This window comes from Typopeltis vanoorti, chromosome 8 (genome assembly GCF_054136105.1).
Source record: "Typopeltis vanoorti isolate ZY-2024b chromosome 8, IOZ_Tvanoo_1.0, whole genome shotgun sequence".
NCBI lineage: Eukaryota > Metazoa > Arthropoda > Arachnida > Uropygi > Thelyphonidae > Typopeltis > Typopeltis vanoorti.
The window spans coordinates 52947948-52971080 of record NC_143556.1 but is presented as its reverse complement, the minus strand read 5'-3'; the positions used below and the strand labels follow the sequence as shown (position 1 = coordinate 52971080).

Below are 23133 nucleotides of genomic sequence, written 5' to 3'. Positions count from 1 at the left end.
TTGGTACTTGATTTTATAAAATAAGTTACTTCTGGGAAGTTTGATGAATAATGATGTTTGCGTCTATATCTTTAGCAAAATGTATTGCCACATATTTCAAGGTTGTTTTTAATCAGTCGTTTGAAATCACAGTAAACAGTGACACCTTTCTTGTGATTATTTTCGACCATTTGTATGCTGCTTTTATACTGTTCTATAAATATTATACATTCATAGAACATTATGTAATACGTAAGAAATGAAAGAGGCATGGACGATCCGTAGGTAGAGCATGAGATTCTTGAGATTTCTCTATATTGCACATCATCATCATCACCACAAACCATGGGCTCACAGCTCGTTGGTGTCCGATGCCTCCTTCACTATCTCTTTACACTTTTTTTTTGTTCAGTGCACAGTGTCACAATTTCTGTAACCCTATTCCACACCAGTCCTTTATGTCGTCTATCCATTCTCTGTATGGTCTACCTCTTCTGTTTACACCATCCATAATACCAAACATGAATGCCTTTATCTTCCGGTCCTCATTCATTCTGCAGATGTGTCCAAATAATTGCACAACACGGATAAAAATAATAAATAGATATTAAAATTCAGCAATATGGATCCTCGATTATCCCTATTGCGTGTCTAACGCAATAGAGATCATTGCATGTGTGATGTTAGGTCCTTACCTAACCGACTTCTTTGTCTCGAGTTCATAGTGGAGGTACCATCATCAAGCTACTGTTTGGTTTAGAAAGTTATTATAGTTTCAGCAAATCCCATAAAGTTATATTTAAACAGTCCCATACTTTTCCCTTCAAAATACCCAACCTCAGATTACACAAATAATCCATTCTTTAAATCGATATTTGGATATCTTTCACCCATTGAGACCATTGCAATAGTGCTTTTATATCTTTACTCCTATGAAAGAGCGTATAAAATGATAATATTTCCAGTCAAATAATCCAGAGAAGCTGTACGTGATGGGCATAACAAGTGTCTAAGGAATTCTAAAGTAAAGCATTCATAGCCTAGTAAAGAAATGGAGGGACACGTGTTTTAATCCCCATGGTAACTGCATGGCACCAAACTGAATACAACTATTTTAATCTTTTTCAAGTAGATTACTTAGACACCTCTTATAAATACTAAATAACTGCAATCTAGCAAGTTGTCAATTCCGTGTTTGCTTTATAAGTTATCCAGCAGTGTGCGTATTCGTCTACCGGGTTTCGCAAACTCATGAGTAATTAGAAAACTAGAGTGTAAAGATTGTGATTATGACAAGTGCAGTGTCAACAGAATAAAATGCAGCTACAGTCTTTCAGTGGAAAATGACAGAAAGGACATATTTGAGAGTTTAATTTCCCAGATTTATTGATCTTACTAGATATAATCCCAAACGGTATCCAAACGAAGAGGTCCCTTATTAAAAATAACCGCCAATAGTGGTAAGTTCAAATTATAATTTGAAATTGTTCTAATTCTTGACCACAGAGATTAATGAATAACTAACTCTTATTTAGAAGTATTGGTCAAGTGTTAATAAACTATTTAATAGCCAACTAGTTTCGCCGGCTATTGCTGTCGGCTTCTTCAGGGTACAAATAAGGTAGGCAAAGTAAATTACAAGTTAGACGTTAACTGACAATTCTAATTCAATAACAAAATAGTACTGAGCGTGAAACAATACACGTGTCGCGGATACATGATTTACTTGTTTAGAAACATTTTGTAATTGGCGCTGAAGTTGATTTCATGTGTGTTTGGTGATCTGATTAAGATCTTCCATATATCAGGTAGGATTAAACCTTGATTTCTGTTGAGGTTTTTTGTGGAACTGGCGACTGTAGCTGCTTCTTTGAAGATTCGGGAACGGTAGTTTTCTTCTATATAAGGCATATAACTTTTATTCTATTCAATAATGTGGTTGGTTGTAGAGCCATGGGAATAAAAGCCAGATATATCTTGTCTGTTATTTTTCATAACCGATGTGTTCCCTTTGTCCCATTTCGAAGCTTCTAGACAAAACCTGAGATCGCTGTTCTCAAAAAAGGCTTCAATTTTGCCTTAAAACCTTGTAATACACAAAGTAGATTTCATCTGCAATGTACAGAAAGCTATCTCATTATTACCACAACATCCAGCTAATGACCTTAGATTGAAAAACAGCATAATCCTCTCGTTTTCCTCCAGATCTCCACACGCAAATTTCACCCCTATGGAAAAAAGAACCCTGCTCAACTTAAAGAATAACAAAGACATCATCATACTTAAAGCGGACAAAGGAAATAGTACTGTCATCTTAAACACAAAAGACTATGAAGATAAACTTAACAATCTGTTATTAGATACGTCCGTCTATAATGTCCTTAATACAGATCCAACTTCAAAAAATCATAACGACACCAATGAACTATTACGTCGGATGACAAACTGGCCTGCAGATTTAATTAAAAAGTTAAAATCTATGCTTCCTCTAACTCCTAGAATGTGCGGCATTCCAAAAGTGCACAAAGATGGCTTCCCATTACGCCCCATTCTAGATGGAATCAATTCTCCAACTTATTTAATGTCTAGCCAAAATTCTACAACACATCCATAACTCAGATACTTATATTAAAAACTCTCAACATTTTATTGAAAAATTAAAAAACGTCCCTATCTCTGAAGATGATATACTTGCTAGCCTTGATGTTACTTCCCTGTTTACCAACATTCCAGTAGTTAAAGTCATCAACATCTTAGACAATTTGTTCCCACAAAACATCGCTTCGTTGTTTAGTCACTGTTTAACTTCTATTTCGTATGGAAGAAACCCATTTACAAACAATTAGCCGGATTGGTCATGGGTAGTCCCCTCTCACCCTCTTGTGCTGACCTATTTATGGAAGATTTCGAAACTAAAATCTTATCTCAGATTTAACCCAAAACCCACAGCATGATTTAGATATGTAGATGACATCTTTATGATATGGAACCACAAAAAGAAAGAGCTATTGGATTACCTCAAAAAAATCAATTCGTTCCACCATACTATCAAATTCACACTAGAACTTGAAAAGGAGAAACAGCTACCATTCCTGGACATCAAAACAAAGAAACAAGAAAATAACCGTGTCAACGTATCTGTTTATAGAAAATCTACAAATACTGGACGTTATCTTACTCTTCAGCTCATCACACCACATCTCCCAAAAACTTAGCATTATTCATATGCTAAAGAAAAGAGCTATACAGTTTACCACAGACCAAAATGATCTACAAGAAGAATTGACTACAATATCCAATTGACTAGAATAACGACCTATCCTTAAATGGCTATCCTAGAAGACTCGTCAACAAGTTTCTATTCTCTGATATACCACAAAGACAACGTGATGACACCCAATATATCACCACTATAACTATTCCATACGTTGGTACCATTTGGAAAAACTCGCTTTCCTCCTAAAACCACACAATATTAGAGTGACCTTCAAACCAATTGAAACTATTCAGAAATTTCTAAGATTACCGAAAGACTTCAATCCTTTCTACAAGTATGCTGGAGTTTACAACAAAAAGTGAAGCTTTTTTTTTTGAGAATAGCGATCTCAGGTTTTTTCTAGAAGCTTCGAAATGAGACAAAGGTTATGAAAAATAACAGACAAGATATATCTGGCTTTTATTCCCACGGCTTTACAACCAACCACATTATTGAATGGAATAAAAGTTATATGCCTTATATAGAAGAAAACTACCGTTCCCGAATCTTCAAAGAAGCAGCTACAGTCGCCCATTCCACAAGAAACCTCAACAGGTATCAAGGTTTAATCCTACCTGATATATGGAAGACCTTAATGAGATCACTAAACATACATGAAATGAACTTCAGCTCCAACTACAAAATGTTTCTCAACAAGTAAATCATGTATCCGCGACACGTGTATTGTTTCACGCTCAATACTATTTTGCTATTGAATTAGAATTATCAGTTAACGTCTCGCTTATAATTTACTTTGCCTACCTTATTTGTACCCTGAAGAAGCCGACAGCAATAGCCGGCGAAACTAGTTGGTGATTAAATAGTTATTAACACTTGACCAATACTTTTAAATACGAGTTAGTTATTCTAATTATAATGTTGTTTTAAAAAATGACGTCACAAATTAAATTTTATTAATCTCTCATCTCCACGTTTCTATTGTTTAAAAGAGCAGCACTGAATGTAAAATCGTTTGCTTTCTATGCATTTGATGAATAGATAAACAGACATGTGTTTTGATAAATTATTTATTTTCCAATCATTTTGAGGCACTACATACATCTTATGATTATCTATCTTATTATTCAGAATGGATCACATATATTCACATCATAGTGCAGAATAAAAGTTAAATCACAGACTACAAATTGTAAACACTTAGCTAGAAAACACAAGAGTAAAACTATTAGAAATAAAACATGAAATTGCCAGTTCGATAACCTGTCTGTTAAAAAGGAAATATAGTTGAAGAAACAATTGAATTCTTTATTTTCAAACAAGTTCTCCGAGGAAGGAAGGAAGAATATATTTAAAGGTCTTTATTTCATTTTAATTCCATTCAGTAAACAGAATGATTTAATTATTTGAATTTCTAGTGCACAGAAAGGGTTGAATACACGAAACAGGAAGCCATACACCAATGCATTCGTATTTCTTTACAAGACTGAAATCTTTCGGGCTTGTAAAGCTTTATGGAATGCACATGGGATACAATATGCATCTTTCTATACATTCTGTCTTTAATTTATTTCAAATATTAAATTATTTAAAATCATAAGTTCATAGAATATAGCACCAACCATATCACATGAAGTAATAGCAAGTGTATATTGAACTCCATTTAGGTACGGAATAAAATTGCACACATTTTCTCAGCTATCTTAGTTTTATTGTACCGTCGAAAGTCGTAAGCATTGGAAATCGACCATTATTGATCAAAATATTGATATCATATCAAATGCTTGAGAAGATCGAACAATAGAATGAGGTACATTCTGTGTATTATCCTTCAATCTCATTCTGATTATACGTCAAGCATGATTGACAATGACAAAATTACTAATGAACAAAAATATTTTGAATTATTCACAGATTGAATGTTTAAAAGGTGAAAATAGTTTGTTTTTGAAGGCTATAAAACAAGCTGCTAGATGGCAGCACATGACTAATAAGAAAAAGAAAAGAATACTGCACATTCGGAAACTAATATCTTATTTATTCCCATATTTTAAATTTCAGTGTTAAATAAATGTAATTATTTGCTTATTATTATTATTATTATTATTATTATATTGGAAATTATAAACAAACTTTCGCTGACTACACTTTTTGTGTTGATTTTATAATTCAGAACTCAATGTCTTTTTCAGAAAATATAAATTAAAACTGCTATTTAGACAGAACTAGGTCTTAAAATAAAGTTAATTGTGACAACACTGATCTGACATAATTGAAACCGTTATCATTTTACACCTAATACACGCTTTGAGTGCATTTATTCACAAGACAACAAATCATCTCTTCATTTCTGTCACTATTATAAACACAGGAAACAAGATTTGTCACGCGATTATGACAACAAATCATCGCTTTCACAACACTATCCTTAACACAGACTTCGAAGACTGGTGAAATCTTGACAATTGTTTAGCCGCACTCAAGAAATAAATCACTAACGTATTACAAGCCCTTGACGTAGAACTCAACAGTAGCCAAAAAGCAAATTTGTGCTCTCATGAGTGCAAAGACATTCACTACACAGTCACAGTAACATCATTTCTTTTTCTGGGAGGTAAACGATTTTCCCTTTTATATAGACAGATCAAAATAACGGTATTATTTGTTTGTCTTTTGCTTTTCGTGATATGTTAACTGGAGTCTTTGCTAGCAGCATGGTCCCGTAGCGCTAAGGCATAGATCATTGATAAAAAGACCAAGTTTTTTTTTTTCGTATAACAATCTCGGTTTAATTTTATAATTATCGAAGTTTTCGCATAAGTCATAACACTTGGGAAATGTGCTAACATGGAACAGTGCAGTTACATTTTATGATCCATAGTACATCTTTCTGTATTAAACTATACATTTCATCCTCTTCTTCTATGCAATGAAACTGTATTTTTTTAGTTGTAGTAAGTTGTGGGTTACAGCAGTGATGCCTAGGACAGAATCCACAAAACTTTGGCTGAAACAGATCAACACTGGTACAGTTTTCTCCATCTGTTAGTCTCACTGGAAGGGCGCTCCTTATTGTGGCCCTGCATAGATGATGTTTCTATGGAACAATAAAACTTGTTACTCTACATTGATTTCTATCTTAAGTAAATGAAGTCAATATTTTCTTTTAAAAATTTCATATAATAGTAAACAATAATTCGTTGTATGGGTGTGTTTTTGCTACGATATAGCAAAAACACACAAAAACATCCTAGAGATTTATACCCTGAGTATTAAGGCTACGATATGCTAAAAGACTGAAGAAATTTCTTTTAAGAATTAAATAACCTCTTCTATTTATATCATTATTAATTATAATATCAAAATATAAACCTGTACCAAATTAGTATCTTGGGTGTGTTAACCTAGCTTAAACATTGAAACAACTTAAATGAATTTGTTATTCTTTATGTTACTATTGTTGGTCAGTTTTGTATTCCCACATTACATTTCTGTTTAATAAATTAAACTGTATCTTGTTATTAAGGCCTCATGATTTAATAAACAGTATGTTGGATTCATCTGAATATTCTTCGTAACATTTTCAAACTGAAGCTAAGATATAATAATATTAAAATTTTACCTACATAATATTAAATTTTTCTCTACATTTTTGTGACAGAGAGAAGTAATCACAAACAATCATTCTCCAGATTCATAAGCTAGAATATGCAACTAAAAGATTTCCCTGCAGCAACATGTTTTACTTACATTGGAGTAGGATCCTAAAATTTTTCCTAGTAACATTTATAGACACGCTGGAATATGTTAATATTCCGAAAATAAATTGGAGTATCACTGCTCCAAACACTGCATACTTATTAAATGATGTCGTTGGACAGACACATTTTCAAAAAAATGCTATCTTTATTTTGTATAGTCTATACTTTATATATACAGTGTATTATGTATACAGTGAATACAGTGGAAATACAGTGTATTATTCCTATACTGACATATGGCTGTGAAACATGGACCCTGAATGCAAGGAAATTCAAAAATTAAGAACAACACAATTTAGTATGGAAAGAAGTATGCTTGGTATCACAAGATTGGATCACAAAAGGAATACATGGATAAGAAATCAAACCAAAGTCTCTGACATCATAGGAAAAGTGAAATATGTGAAGTGGCAATGGGCTGGGCATATTGCTCGAAGACAAGATCGATATATATATATTTGATACAACAACAACAACAACGTTACTGGCTTGCTGGGTGAAGCATAAAATGCTTTTGTTTTTCCCTTCGTCTGTGTCGAGAAGCTTGAAGGGGGGGGGGGTTGTGAGCCTTATGAGCGCACATTTTGAACTATGGGATTAGCTCTGTTCTGCTGAGAGCAGGATTGCCTTGGGTCTTTTATTTTTGTTATAGTCGTGTTCACCATAACTGGAAGCTTGGCTGATTAGTGGGTTGGAATGAAAGAGTGCCTTGCTGAAGAACTTTTACGCATGGTCGTGAAGGAGAGAATGAATGGCTGGAGTTCCGGTTTCTCTGTGGATCTGCGTGTTTCTGACAAACCAGGCACTTGCTTTGTATCCTCTCTAGTTTCAAGATGTTGGATTTGGATGTGTGACTCCATGATGGGGATGCATATGTGATTACTGGTCGTATCATATCTGCTACTATATCCATCTGATATAGTAGCAGCTTGTTGCGTGTATCCAATTTGCTGTTGCGGTTGATCTGGAGGTACAGTTGGGCTATGGCTCCGGATATCTTTGTGTCTATGAGCTTGATGTGGCTGTTGAAATTTAGTTTTTTTGTCTAGGTGTACTCCAAGGTATCTGGTTTCTGTCTGCCATGGTATCTTTTTTCCGAGGAGTTGAATATCATCTTGGATAAAGGCTTTGCGTCTGGTGAATAGTATAGCTGAGCTTTTGTGGGGGTTTACTTGTATCCTCCAGTCCGAGAACCATTTCTCTATTTTTGTGATGGTGTCCAGGAGACGACTGATCTCCAGGTATGGGCGGGGATATCTTGTCATTATGGCTGTGTCATCCGCTTATATGGCTGTGATGGTAGTCCTCGGGTTTTGTGGGGTGTCGGCCACGTAGATTGTGAAAAGTATGGGAGCCAGCAGGGATCCCTGTGGTACTCCTGCCAGGATTTTGCGCATAGTTGAGATGGTGCCATTTATTTTTATCTGCATGGATCTGTCAGTGAGGTATGATTTTATTAGCCGGATATATATATATATATATATATATATATATATATATATTTGATAACCCTGATTGCATGAAATTTGCTTTTGACTTATTCAAGATAATATTTGGGTTATTAAAAATAATTTATTTATTTTAAAATTTATACAAGAAAAGAAAAAGAATTTTCTTCCAAATATCACATTTATATTTTTTTCAGAATATTTTAATAATTAGATACAAAATAACTTGACATACAGAAACAGAGCACAAAAATAAAAAAAAAGGATGAATCATACTTGACTGAAAGATAAAAACAATGTCCTGAAGGTTCATATAAATCTAAAAAAATGAACATATCGTTTATTTAAATGTATTACGTGCATGCAAGTATTTTAAGACAGATAAATCTTTCTAAATATTTCTTGCAGAAAAAGAGGATACGTGTTCTATAACAAGAATTTTATCTGTAAGTGAAAGCATTTTAAGAATTAAATACGATATTATAAACCATATTAACCCAACAGAGTCTCGCTCTGCTCTAACAGGATATTTCATGCCAACCAAAATTAAAATCAAGAACTAGACGCTAGGTTTTTATGCCCGAACTCTTCGTAGAATCTCGATTTTCTTATACGAACATTATAATGGCTAACCCATGTTACGATTAATACCTAGAGTGAAAGTATCTAACATTATGCTGAAAGATGCAAAGTGCCCTCTATGTTTTTAATAAGTTTTAAAAAAATGGAAGAATAAAATGCGTAACATTATACTGTAAGTTTGAATGCGCCCTCTATGTTTGTTTTAAATTAAAAACAACAACAACAATGAAAACAACACAAAAAATGAAAAACAATCTGTATTTTATTTCGAACGATCATAAAAAACATTATTTTCATTTGAAGATTCTAATTTTAATAGTTTATATTGCTCAAAATACAGAAAGAAATTCTAGTATTCCATTTTCTTAGTCAAAGTCAATATTAACTATTTTAGCTTTCATATGTTGAGAATAATAATTATTATTTCATTCATGCTAGAGATTACATGTATATTGATTATACACGCATTTTATATAGTCGCAAAGCCAGCTTTGCATTTAGGCTTATGCTGGGTCGGTTGGCATTAAGGCTGAAACGGTTAGGGCTAATTGAGACCAGTATATTGTGCCAGTATATTATTTACGTAATATACGTTTTCTTAATGGTATTTTGCGTTAGCAATATATTGTTAAATTATACATCTTTCGAACGATTAATGTTGTTTGGTTTTAAATATTTCTTCAGAGATTCTGTTTACGTTCTTCTTTTTACCTCAATATGTGAAATAATAAAAACGTTTTATAGTTATATATACTGAAGTATTTTGTACAATTCTTAAACTCCTTATCTTATTACGCTCCGCCCAATAGTCCTGTTTTAAAAATTAGCGACATATCAGATGGCAAGACATTAACAGTCTGATTCTATTAGTAATATGATTTTATATGAATTTATTGAGAATACAAACTAATTCGAACAGTAACAGTTAACCAATCCATACTCAATGCAACACAAGCCTTCGAAAGTTAATTATTAGTTCAATGCTTATTATATATTTTAGCATATACGAGTAACTGGCATTTTTTAAAATTAAGTATTAGGGAAAATGCTCATGTTAAAACATGCGGGAGAACATACTCTTACATGGTGGCCTCCTGTCATTATTGGTGGAGGATCAGCAGCTACTTCGCACGGCCTCAGTTGGCATATCCTGCTGTCATTTCTTAATTTACACTCTGGATTGTCGTTGCTAATTCGGTAGGAGAATCCAGTGCCGCAAGTAACAGAGCAAGGACTCCATTCGGCCTTTTGTTTCTGGCAGTGTAGCTTCCTGTCTGGGAAGAAATGGCATCGCAACTGAACTAAACATATAAAGACATCTAAATATTATTGAAGAAGATTAGTGTTCTTATAAATGGAAATGAAAAATATATAACTTTAATTGCTCTATTATAAAAAATAATTCACTTTGATTCAATTAAATGTGACCATTTCGGTTCAAAATATCAGTATTATACGGGACGTTTTTTATTTTATTTTTTTTTAATATAAATTTTAAACTTTACTGTTGCATTGATCATTCATAATCTTTGATTTTGAAGAAAACACAATTTATGCCATTCCCGTTCATAAAAGGTTTGTAATCTTTTATAGCCGGTTAGTACCATGGATGGATTAAGGACTATATAATCCAGCAATCTTGCTACTCTAGAAACAAAACAAAAACTTATTTCAAGTCACCTCAGGCCTCTAATGTTAACACAAATTGGTGGACTATCATTCGTCAATGAAAATCACCCACTTTAAGAATTCCAGTTAAACAGAGCACATAAAACAATTAATGCTAAACACATAGTGCATGTGATACGGCTGGGTGAATTAGCCATCATTGTCCTCACCACAAAGCACTGCAACTTGGTTGCACGAGTGGATGGCGTGTACTGTTTCCAACTTGGAGGTTTGAATGCCGTTGTGGTAGGGAGATGTTTGTGAGCGATTTTAGTTGACGGATGATTTCATCAACAATATGACACTAAGATCTATAATATAATCCAGATCTCTTGCTGCTACAGAGAAAAAACACGAACCATCCTGCTTAGTTGAGGTTTGAAATGGCTTGAATGTTTAATATTAAGAGTAAAGCTTCTGGATTATCTAGTTCACAACCTACCCATTACAAGCAATATGTTTAAAATCTATTGTATCTAGGTAGGGTTAGTTAGGCCTAGAAATACAGCCCACATCATAATTCTTCCAATGAACTCAATGCGATTTCCGAATACAGGCTTTATTTTCAGGAAATACTCTACAAACTCTAAATTACTTCACATTTAAAACAAAAATACTACGGTGGATGATTATTACTGCAAATAACTTGTGTATTTTTTGTGTTGTTTATGAAAGTTTAAGAAAACACGACTTTTAGTTGGAAATCATCTCAACAACGACGTTCATGGAAGGAATCACGGAGCTATGCTTTCTTTCGTGATTAGGATTGCAGGTGTCTGTTATGGTGTAGCAACTGCTTAGTGTGTTGTTCTACAACTAATGAAGATGAAGGCAATAAACGATTCAAACTGTTGAATTCAAACGGCATTAGTTGTGTGAGATTTGTGATCCTAGATGTAAATGTTTCCGCGAATTAAACTGAAGTTTAGTGGCTCGATTCCACCTATTGTAAGGGAAACTCCATAGCAGGCAAAGACAAATTTCTTATCTGACACTCGAAAATCAAACCCTTTTAAAACTCCATCAGCTCCTTAAGCAAACTCATACTACGGCAAACAGCCATTGTATCACTTTGTAGTATCTGAATGATTTTGCGAATACAGTGTTTGCAGTTTATATAATTTTTATGCAAGAGATTTTAGAAACACATAAACAAAATACTTCAAAGCTTCTTACTGCATGAATTTGTTAGTAGGAAATAGTAAAGTTTAATCGATGCATAGAAGAAATATGGGACAGATTCTTTAGATGGGTGACTCTCACCTTCCCAATGGGTGGATTCGCATAACCACTCTCGACAACAGGAACCATGAATGCGAACCAATTGAGGATTTCGGCATCGAGAAGATGGACGGACTCTCTCGTGCGGGCATAGCGACACGCAACCATAAGTACCGTTCTGACAAGTACACTGAGTACGGCAGTCTAGCTTGAACGTTTCCCCATCTTTGTAGAATACTCCACTGATGTGACATCCCTGACCTTTCTTCACTATAAAAAACAGAAATAAAAATGCATCACTCGCAAGCAATAATTACAAACGCGCCATTTAATATCCCATAACAAACATTTATTAATTTCACAATCATCTTCACCACCACCAACACCATTATTATTATTATTATTATTATTATTATTATTATTATTATTATTATTATTATTATTATTTAGTGAGTCATCCTTGTTCTTATTTACAAACAAAATATTATAATCGTAATGGGTACAATAGCCGACTGCTCGAAATATTACAATATCGACAACAATCAGATACTATGAGTTCTGAAACAGGATCCGGTTAAGTTAACTAAACGAACAACCCGTGAAAGTAATTACCTTTTGCGTTAAAGTAAAAAAAAAAAAAAAAGGTCGGATTTTTGCTTAAAGCAGAAAAGATTATATGAGACCTGCATTTTCTTTTATGATAAATGAAGTACTAAAAGGAATATGCCAAATTTAAGTTTAAAAAAAAAAAGATTTGCAATAAATACCATCATTTGTAACGAGGAGAAAATAGTATTTTATTCATTCAGAATAAAACGATGACAGCTTGGCAAAAACAAAAAAAAAAAGGGCAATAATACGCACCCGTGATATCTTTTTTTTTCGCACATGCGCAAATAAAAAAAATAATGAATTTTCCTTCCGTTTATTATGATTTATGATAACCCCCTCATGATTTGGCCATAATATTCAACGAATATTATATTAGCATTTTAGAAAGTTAAGACTGTAAAATCATTATATTAAATTCACATTATTACACGAAAATAATCTTCCTTTTTCTAAAAATGAAAATGTCAAAAATGATATCCACTGAACCACATGGGTGGTTCAGTGGATATCATTTTGAAGTTGAAATTGTATCAGGAATCAGCAAAATCTTCCAACATTTCATCACATTTTAAAATCTAGATTAGGGCTTCCGATTCTCATTAGAAAATATAAAATTATGTATGAAAGGAAAACATGTTGCCTTATACGAAACAGCATCATTGCTAGCTAGGCTAGATTAGGAAGAACTAACTTTTAAAATTTGAGCAGGAGCCAATATTTTCGTTCGATTCACCACAAAAGCCAGTGACTACGTTTTTCAATCAATATCTTAAAGAATATTTCATAGTGGCCGCTTACTTCATTCTGACGATGTATGCCTTACTTTATTGAACGTACTGCAGACATAGAAGATGATTAACTGTCATTCTCAATCAATACAAAGTAAATTATGAGGCCATTTGGTACGAATAAAAACGCTTCTATAGATACCGGTTCTAACAAAGTGGCTCAACTTGTCGAATATCAAATACACTTTGTCACCAGTAGTACAGATTTCCTGCATCTCTGATATTATCCATCCCTTGTTTCTTATTAAGAATATACACAAAGAAAAAAAATCTATTGTTTAACGAACAGATAATGAGACATTGGAGTTCTTGCAATGCTTGCAAAACTAATATTGCAAAAACAAACTTATAACTGAGAAGAGTTCAACGTTTTCAAGTAGTAACTTCGGCTCAAATTTTGCTCAGTTATAAAATACGTTAGTCAATAGTTCCATGGTACCTTTCATACGAGGGTGGTCTGAAAATTTCTCTTCCTTGACCATAGATAGCAGTAAAATCGGCAAAATATTTTTTTTTCTAAGTTGGTACATTTGTCGTAAGCATCCATGGCAAATTACAAGTCATTCTATCAAGTAGTTTGTTTTATACAGCTGTCTGAAGCCAAAGTGTTGTTTGTATCCCTAGAAATGGATAAAATGTATCGTGCGGTTATAAAATTCTTTGTAAAAGAAGGTTTAACGCGAAAACAGATTCGTTCGAAGTTCATAACAGTTTATGGGCTTTCTTCTCCTTGGTTTTCGACAATTAAGAAATGGACTGCCGACATTAAACGTGGCCGTACCAGCCTTGAAGAAGATCCACGTGAAGGACGTCCCAAAACTGTAACAACACAAGAAATCATTGATCAAGTGCGCGATATGGTATTGGATGATCGGCGAGTCAAAGTGCGTGAAATTGCTGAGACTATAGGCATTTCAAAAGAACGTGTAGGATATATTTTTCATGAAGAATTAAAAAATAAAAGGCTTTCCGCAAGATGGGTGTCGCGCTTGCTCACAGCAGATCAAAAACACATTTGCATGAAAATCTCTGAACAGTGCTTGGAGCGTTTTTAAAAAAATAAAACTGATTTTGTGCGTCGATTAATTACTATGGATGAGACTTGGATTCACCATTACACACCAGAATCCAAACAGTAGTCATAACAGTGGACAGAAGCCGGTTGTTCAGCGCCAAAGAAGACAAAGTAGTTAAATCAGCAGGAAAGGTGTTTTGGAATGCTTAAGGCATTTTCTTCATTAATTATCTTAAAAAGGGTAAAACAATAATCGGAGAATATTGTTTCGATCTTTTAACCAGACTAGTCGAAAAATTCGTGAGAAAAATCACAGTTTGCAGAAGAAAAAAATCATCTTTCATCAGGACAATGCACCTTCCCACAAAGGTGTTTTGGAAATGGGAAAATTAAGGGATCTGTACTATGAATTGCTAGAACATTCATCCTATTTCTCAGATTTGGCTCCCTCTGACTTCTGTCTCTTCCCAAAACTAAAATTCTTCCTCGCTGATCAGCGTTTTTCTTAGAATCAAGAGGTGATTGCAGCTGTAGAGGGATATTTTGCAGATATTACTGAGAACCACTAGAGAGACGGGATAATGTTGCTGGAGTATCGTTGGAATAAATGTATTAGTCTTAAGGGAGATTATGTTGAAAAATAAAAAATAATTGTGAAATTATAAATTCGTTTTTTATTGTTATGCCGAAAACTTTTCAGACCACCCTCGTAGTACCAACTGGGATAACCTCAAGGACTTTTAATGTTCTTTTATATGGTCTGATTATTGCATTTCCTCTTCTGACCCAAATGCGTGCTCTGAGATAGTCTCAGATGTTATCGTTATTGGCATGAAGGTCTTCATTCCACCATTTCCCAAATTCGCTTTCTCTTGCCAATCTCTTGTTCAACAGAAGATGGATGAACAAAAACAGTTCAATAAAAAAATCCCAGCTTACAGCAGTTGGCTTACAACTGGAACCAAGCTTCATAGTCAGCTGATTCTCGAGTACATAGTAGACGCAAACAGCCATCAACAAATCCAAATCTCATGTCATAAAGGCCGATCACAAGAAATTCACTTCCAGTCCAAATGGGAACTGTGCCTTCTGATCGCTTGTAAAGGTAACCGGACACAACTTCTTCTCACCTGCACTTCCACCTCACTCTCATCCATATGTCACCAGTGGTACATCATCTAAATATTAGATTCTAGCAACACTCAACTCCCACAACGCCTGCATAAGTCACCGTGGCAGATCGCCTTCTACTGTTCCAAAGACGAGAACTCTATTCCTCCTCTGGTGTTTCGACAAAAAAAGGTATAAGAAGAAATCTCAACAACTTGAACATAATATCTTCTGTTCCTGATGATATCATCCAATGGTATTCAAACCAGAATCGTATCCTCTTTCGTCTCTCCAATGTTCTATAATCACACGGCACTTATTCCAATGCACAGATATACAAGCATATATTTAACCTATTCCAAAAAAGGAGATACAAGTCTGAAATTACCGACCAATTGCCATTACTTCAGTCCTCTCCACAAAAAGACCTCAACCTCCTTCTCCATTACCTAGAAGTCCACCGGTTAATCAACAACCACGGTATAGATTCTGCCAATCTAGATCCAGAGATGACCTCATAGGTGGTAACAAACCTTCAGCAGTAAAATTAATTAAAAATAATATTTATTACCAATATCTTCTGGATGACAATGGAAACATTCACTGATTATTATGAACAAACAGCACCTGAGCCACTGTTGCTATGGAAACCTAGAAGCGAATATCACATTGGCTTTAGCTGACAGAGAAACGACACTTGCTTATTATATATAATGGTAATAGGCTCCTAACTTATTATCACAAAACGAAGCTTTCTTCTACCCCTCAAGTGTATGCGATTTATGGATGAGCCCTTAGTGAACTATAATAATTTATCACCTATTATATATACCGTATGTCTCTTTCAACGTAAATAAATACACATATTTTAGGGTAATACTAATTAAATTAAGTCTTAATGAAAGTAAATGTACTCAAGATACCCAATTAGTTTCATTTGCTATTATTATTCATTACATTTGCGGAGGTTTTTATCTGATATTTAATAGGAAAGCGATACCATTGAACTTAAATAAATTCGTTCCTTTTATATGTATTTAGCCCTATGTAGTGGAAAACCAGAGATTTTTCTTTTCCCATTTTTTCTCCTAAATGAAGACTTTTCTATAATGGACTTAAAATGTGCCTTTGAAATATGTGCTCAAATACACACCACGCAAGTAAGGTATAAGACAGCTGACACCTTTGGGCAATTGGCACCAAGTAAATTCTAACTGTTAGATGATAAGCAATGATAAACGACTATGCGATACGAAAAGGACAAATTCCAATTCTATTTTCTAAAAAAGCAGAGGAGGTTAAATGTGGAGAGGTCATTTATTTCCATAGCTGTCAACGTCAACTGCAGATATATAATATGATTGGTAAGAAAACATGAAATACATAGCTAAAAACTCACAGAACAGAACAATTTGTGTCGTTTCAACTGTAATATTCCCACTAGTGTAGTTGATTTTCATTTAACAGTCATTCCCGCATTTTTTTTTTTTTTACTGCACTTAACTAAAATACCAGACAAAACTATTCGCTCACCTCTACATATACCTGACGTAAATGATGTATCAATGTACGAGCACTCAAGCTGCCGTCGTTCATCGCATAACTGCACGGCATTACAAGTGTCTCCTTGCTGTCGAGCACAAATGGGACAACATCCACAACCGTCTTGAATCACCGACACTCCATCTTGGCAAGAAGGTGGATCAGTCGAACATTGGCAAGGAGCTGTACACTTCCCTGGTAGAGTCTGCAAGAAAAAAAATATAAAAAAGATTAAAAAAAAACAGAAATTCAATATAAAAGACTGTGTTGGCGTCTTGAATATCGCTTTATGATTAGATGGCTTTTAACGATCGGTCTTTCGATCCCTCTCTTGCTATCCCCTTTCTAGAGTGTACTTTACTTTTGAAACAAATCGATGGAAGAATAAATCGAATTTTTTTTTTTTTTTTTTTTTTTTTTTACTTGTACGTATCTAGCACGCTACTTGGTTCTTTCTGATCTATTAAACGCAACGAAACTGTCTGTCAAATGCGAATAATATTTATACCGTTTTGAAACCTGCAATATTGATAAGAGAGAGAGAGAGAGAGAGAGAGAGAGAGAGAGAGAAAAGGAAAAAAAAGAAAATGGAAAGAAGTTTTAAGCTTTTCGATGTGAATTGAATTTTGTTGTTCTTAAAAAAACTATTACAAGAATTGGATTTTAGTCTTCCATTGCTCAATAATGTAACCTTAGACACATTTAAGAACAGTTATGTAAATAATAAAACGATAAAGTGAATGTTTATTTATTTAAGCAATATTTCTGTGGCAACGGTGTGCATTCGATTTCAGATAAGCTGGTAGACACTTTGGATGTCTAATAGTAAGAAATCCATTAATTCTATCATTTCTTTTATAATATTAGCCTGAGATAGCAACTGCATTTCCTAGAAAGAAATCATTTATATAGATTTTTAGAGTCCGGGAAATGTACAAATCCCAGTAAAATGCCAAGGGTTAGGATTTCAACATCCGTTAAACACTTTTGTTGAGATGGTAAATACAATCAACGGTTTGCTTGACTAGATTGTTTCTATCATGTATTCCTACATAGGGTTGTCTTACATTGATAACTAAAGTTAACAGGCCAGTTCGATTTTGAAATTTTGTAATATGCCCTTATCTTATCTTATAAGGACTGGCTTAAAGGGGCGAAGCAAGAATGCTCTTCATCTTCCCCGTTATCTGTAGAGGACAGTGTAGGGATAAGGTGTCATTGAGCTATTAAAGCTCTGATCATGGCAGGAGGGTAACACCAATAGCCGAGAGTCAGTTAGAACTTCATTGGCTACGGCACTGCATCTCAAGGTCGATTCTCACGTCATTTCTTCACCCATTCCTTGTAATATGCTTAAAAGAACTGGGCGATGGATTGAGTCCTTGACTCTTTATCCCGTCATCTGAATGAAGTAAATCTGTGTGGATGGAGTGTTATTGAGCTAAACGCTCTAGTCATGGCTGGGTAACGGCAATAGCCGAGCCTCAGTTAAAACTTCATTGGCTACAGCATTGCCATTTGTTACCCTGGAAGTCCTAAAAAGGACGTTTGGCGTCTAAAGCCATATGCAGTCTAGTAAGATGCTATTAATAAAATATTTATGATTTATCTTAAACGGCGTTTAATGTTTGTTATTTCTAATTTTATAGTAATTAAACTTTCTTGAATTATGTTGCAAACCAACGAAATATCAAAATGTATAAATTTCATCTATTATTTCAAAAAAGTGAAGCTTATTATCATGTATTACCAAAATATGATTTAACAAAAAAATTACCAGTGTAATTTACATCAACAGACCACAGATTTCATGATTAAATCTGTTTCAGATTTATGACTGAAACCGTGTGTATGTGTTCACTGGGCCGATTTGCTTGTTCTGAGAGTTTCCGGGAGAAAACCTCTACCTCCGTATGAGACCGACTAACTTACCTTTAGTCGAAAGAGACCACATAAAAAGGTTTCTCACTGCATGGACGGAAATCGAACCCTAGTCTTTCCGACCAAATGGCTTCGTCTACACCGACTGAGCTACCGAGGTTCTTAAGTCTAGTATATGATCTGTAAATTTAAGTGTGTTCTTCTTCTACTGGTCTGGTTGTTTGGAGACAGTACACTAGTTTCCAGGAGGAAAAGGAAAAACCCTATTACTGTCGTATGAAACCAGATAATTCACCACTCTGTTCAAACGTTCCGTTCCTCACCTCCTATACGGAAGTCGACGTTAGGTTTTCCCAGCCTAAGGGCAAATCTCATGCTGTCCTTTCTTCATTGAGGAGGCACTGTTAGAAAGGTGATGATAATAATATTATAAAGAATAGTGAAACGGTTTGGTTAGAAAATTATAAACGCGTTAGTTCAATATCATGCGATGCTTTAATAACGATTTGAATCGACATGTATTTTATTAGTATTTTAACACTTTCATTGCCAAGCTGAAAATTGGAATTTCGTGTGGTGGCCAAATGTTTTTTATTTAGTTAGCGGCGTCCACGCGATAACGCGTGATCGGCCGTTTGGTGAGAACTCGCATCGCGCGATATCGCGTGATTGGCAATGAACGTGTTAAAGAAATCTGAATGGATAATCCTGAACATTATTGTGTGGCATATGGTTAATTTCCTAATTTAGTTATGCTGTCTGTACTTTGTATTCATTTAACAGCACACTCTCCTTCTATATTCCATGCGTCAACTGCCCTTATCAAGTTGTTTGAATCGCAGATCTCTCTTGCATGATTCATTTTACGAACAGGGTAAAAACTGTTAGAAATTCTACCGTTTATATTTTCGTCGCCTATTTAAAGTAGTTGATATGAGTTCGTTTTAAACCAAGTTGAAAATATTGTAATCTGTTGCTCGTAAAACAATGATTCAGTCTCAGTTTACTTCTTCCTCAGCAGCTTATCCCACTTAAATAGGGTCGTTTAATGAGTCTCCTTCACATCCTCCTGTCTTGGGCTGTAACCACGTTCAAGTTCTTCATCTCAAGTTCTCCTCCACCAGCTTCTTTGGCTGCCCGCGCTTACTCCTCCCCTGCACATCCATCTGCATGACGTTTCTTCCCACATACTCATCCTCCCTCCTCATCACATGACCAAACCATCTCTTCTTATCTTTTCTTTCTTTCTTTCTTTTTTTTTTCTTATTTTGATAGTTCGAGAAATCTATTGACGCCTCCCATAGATGTTCATATGTGGAAAAAAAAATAGAAAACTTGTATCTCCACTCAGATGGATAATCGTTTAAGAAGTATTAATCTTAGATTTTTTTTCTTCTCATAACACAGACAAACAAACAACCATGAACACACGAAATTTCATTGACACGTTTTGGTGGTTTCAATTGCCTTATTGGAAATTCGCCATAGTCAAACAATTCCACAATATCCTTTGTGGAATAGCGACAAGAAATTGTTTTTAGAAAAGTAATATTCCAGTTTGATCAATCCCTTTTGAAATGTTTATATTTATGTATTTAGGACCATAACTGATTATTTCGGTTGTTTTTGATTAGTTCGGAAATCTTGCAAAGATTTATGAACCACTATTTATAATTCGCATCCATTAAAACAACTAAACGAAAATTTCCTAATTACAACAAATACATATCGTGATAATTAGCGACAGCAACAGTTTGCTGCTGTATATTGAACATGCAATAACTCTATTTTCTCATAGTTTGCGCTATACTTTTTTTTTAAATATGTCACCAGTCGATCAGTGTGTTTCATTAGTGTCATATGCATAATTAATGATTAAACGAACGACGTCTATTTTTGATGTGATTTGCTTTGTGAATTAATGACATGTTCCGTCCATCAGCAAACATTAATGGAATGATGGTAACCGCGATTACAATTTACAATAACAAGCGAAGCTAGAAGTATTGTACTGCGTACTACAAAATAATATTTTATAAAGAAATAATCCATTATCAGATATTAAAATTTATAAACAATATAACTCCTTATGAGCTATTAACATTTATTTTTTAGTTTACAAGTTAACAAATCTTGAAAGTCTGAAATATTTTCAATAAATCTAATACACCAATTCAAATAGTTAATGAATCAAATATAAAATTGCTTAAGCATATTATTCATATCATGACGCTGTGTAATGTATATAATGTGATTTGTTCTGTTTTTACATTTTGACTAGATGTCTGTTTTGACAAAGAAATTTTCTTGTTTCTTCTCCAAACTGAATTTCTCCAAATTAGGCCACTGAGGAATCAGAATTATGTAAAGGACGAATGTAATTTCATTATAATTTCATTATTATATAACACACACCAAAACTGCATTTAATTCTCGAAGTGTTATAAGAGGATGTACATAAATTAGGAGAACCACAGTTTGTTTTTCATCATTCCCGAGGGATAGTCCTTATCTAAAACTTCTTTCGAGTAACTAGTTCTGTGATAATCTCAAGCCAAAAATCATTCCAAGCTGTTTAACAAGGAATTTCTTAGAAAACTATAAAATAGATAATTAATATCATAAAAATAGTGGTGCAGTATTTGTAAGGTAAATCTTATTAAAATTAATGAAAATTTAAGTCTTTTGCTTCTTTTAATAATCAGAATTCCATAAGATCATAAATAAAATTCTGTATGACATAAAGTATTGGACTTTTAGAAATGTAGTCCGGTATGATGCAGAATTGTTGATATTGTCTTCATTGCCCATTTCTAAAACTTCTATAGAATGTTCAACGCAACACTAACGGGAGAACAGTCGGTTTGAAGACAGCGGTTAAGTAGTGCCCCTCACAAAACCAACTAGTTGCATATGATTTATGAATATGGATCGGTTCCTTGATAGTGCTCACTAAGATTTTAAAATCTAGGAATCGGAACCGTGTCATGAACAAGATGGGTGTTGATGAATCACCTCAAGGACCCTTACGACTTGGAATGCAATGAATGCTTTGAATGGAGTTGATATTTGCAGCATTAAGTGAGTGTTTCCTAGTCATTTGAAACAAAGCAAGATATATCAGCAAGGAAAACATCAACAGATCACAGAATGACACAAGATATGCACCTTTCTACTGTGGAAAGATCGCTAGGGAGCGGATACAGCTCACACTTTCTTGCTAACGTAGACGCCTCATTCGTCATTTTATACTGTATTCCATCGCATACAAGTAAACTTTTTCTTGTCCTACTGGAATATATTTCAAGAACGTGTATTGTGAGCGATTTCTGTCTGAAAATGGCAAACAGTTCGGTCAGGAATGTCTCGAGTTTCTTTCAAACCTGTTGCAAGAGCAGCGCGCATATTCTTAGCCTAGTCGCTACTACTATGCGACATTTTCCAATTGATTCAAAGCACTGAATTCCAATCCTGTCCATAAGGCCGGAAACCTTTATAGAACTTTTCAGTTGATGGTTAGTCTCATATGATGATCGGACAAGCCTCCAGTACAAAGTCGTTGCATAAATGTAAGAATCCATAACAATAGAAAGAAAAGCTCCCAAGTCTATGGAGTACCCCAAGAACTTGATGATATACCCTCTGTGGTTTATCAGAGATCTCTTAAATTACTTGCAGTTCAAGGATTCAAAGCAGGCTTTCTCGGCAGGACTAGAAAGATCTCCCCCCCCCCACCCCTTACATTTCCTTATGAGAAACATAAATCTGATGACTATGCATACGACATTACCACACTCTCCTCAGTTCAATGATCTGTTGATGTATTCTTGAAAATTACAAGATGTTTTAGCATTTATTCTGATCTCTGGACATCTAGTTGAGTAGGAAATACGATACGCTTATGCATCTAACATGAAGATCTTGAAAATTGTATATGAAGGTCTACAGGTAAAAGAAATAAAATCAGACACTACTGGAAAATTGGAGGATAATGCGATCACTTCTCTACCAGTATGCTAACCCCACCTTTTCTTTCCCTTTTCAGTTTGTGAGTTCTTTAAAAGATTTAGTATGCTTAAGTTAAGTTTAGACCTTGCACCCAAATAGGCCTCCATTCGATCTCTAGTTTCCTGCCCCGTTGAAGTATTTATATATGTTATGCCAACAATGAACTGAAGGAACAGCCCTTGAGTAGAAAGACACTTCCGAAATCGAGTAGAACATTGGATTCATATTACTGAAATGTCATTCAATATTTTGCTTCATTATCATATTGATATCTAGATGAGGATGTCTTTGTACTGAAATGGTA

At 34.4% G+C, this 23133-nt stretch overlaps 1 protein-coding gene across 1 annotated transcript in view; it reads right to left on the bottom strand.

The window, feature by feature from the left end:
- Nucleotides 1–5348: 5348 nt before the first annotated feature.
- LOC150103993 (CCN family member 2-like) overlaps nt 5349–23133 on the bottom strand; it is a 168425-nt gene continuing 150640 nt past the window's right edge. The window contains exons 2-5 of the mRNA XM_090396881.1: nt 16932–17145; nt 11916–12143; nt 10062–10258; nt 5349–6290 (exon numbers count right to left, since the gene is read on the bottom strand). Of these exons, the coding sequence (XP_090253007.1) occupies nt 6036–6290; nt 10062–10258; nt 11916–12143; nt 16932–17145 (894 nt within the window). The 3' untranslated portion in view covers nt 5349–6035. The remainder of the gene's footprint in view (nt 6291–10061; nt 10259–11915; nt 12144–16931; nt 17146–23133) is intronic.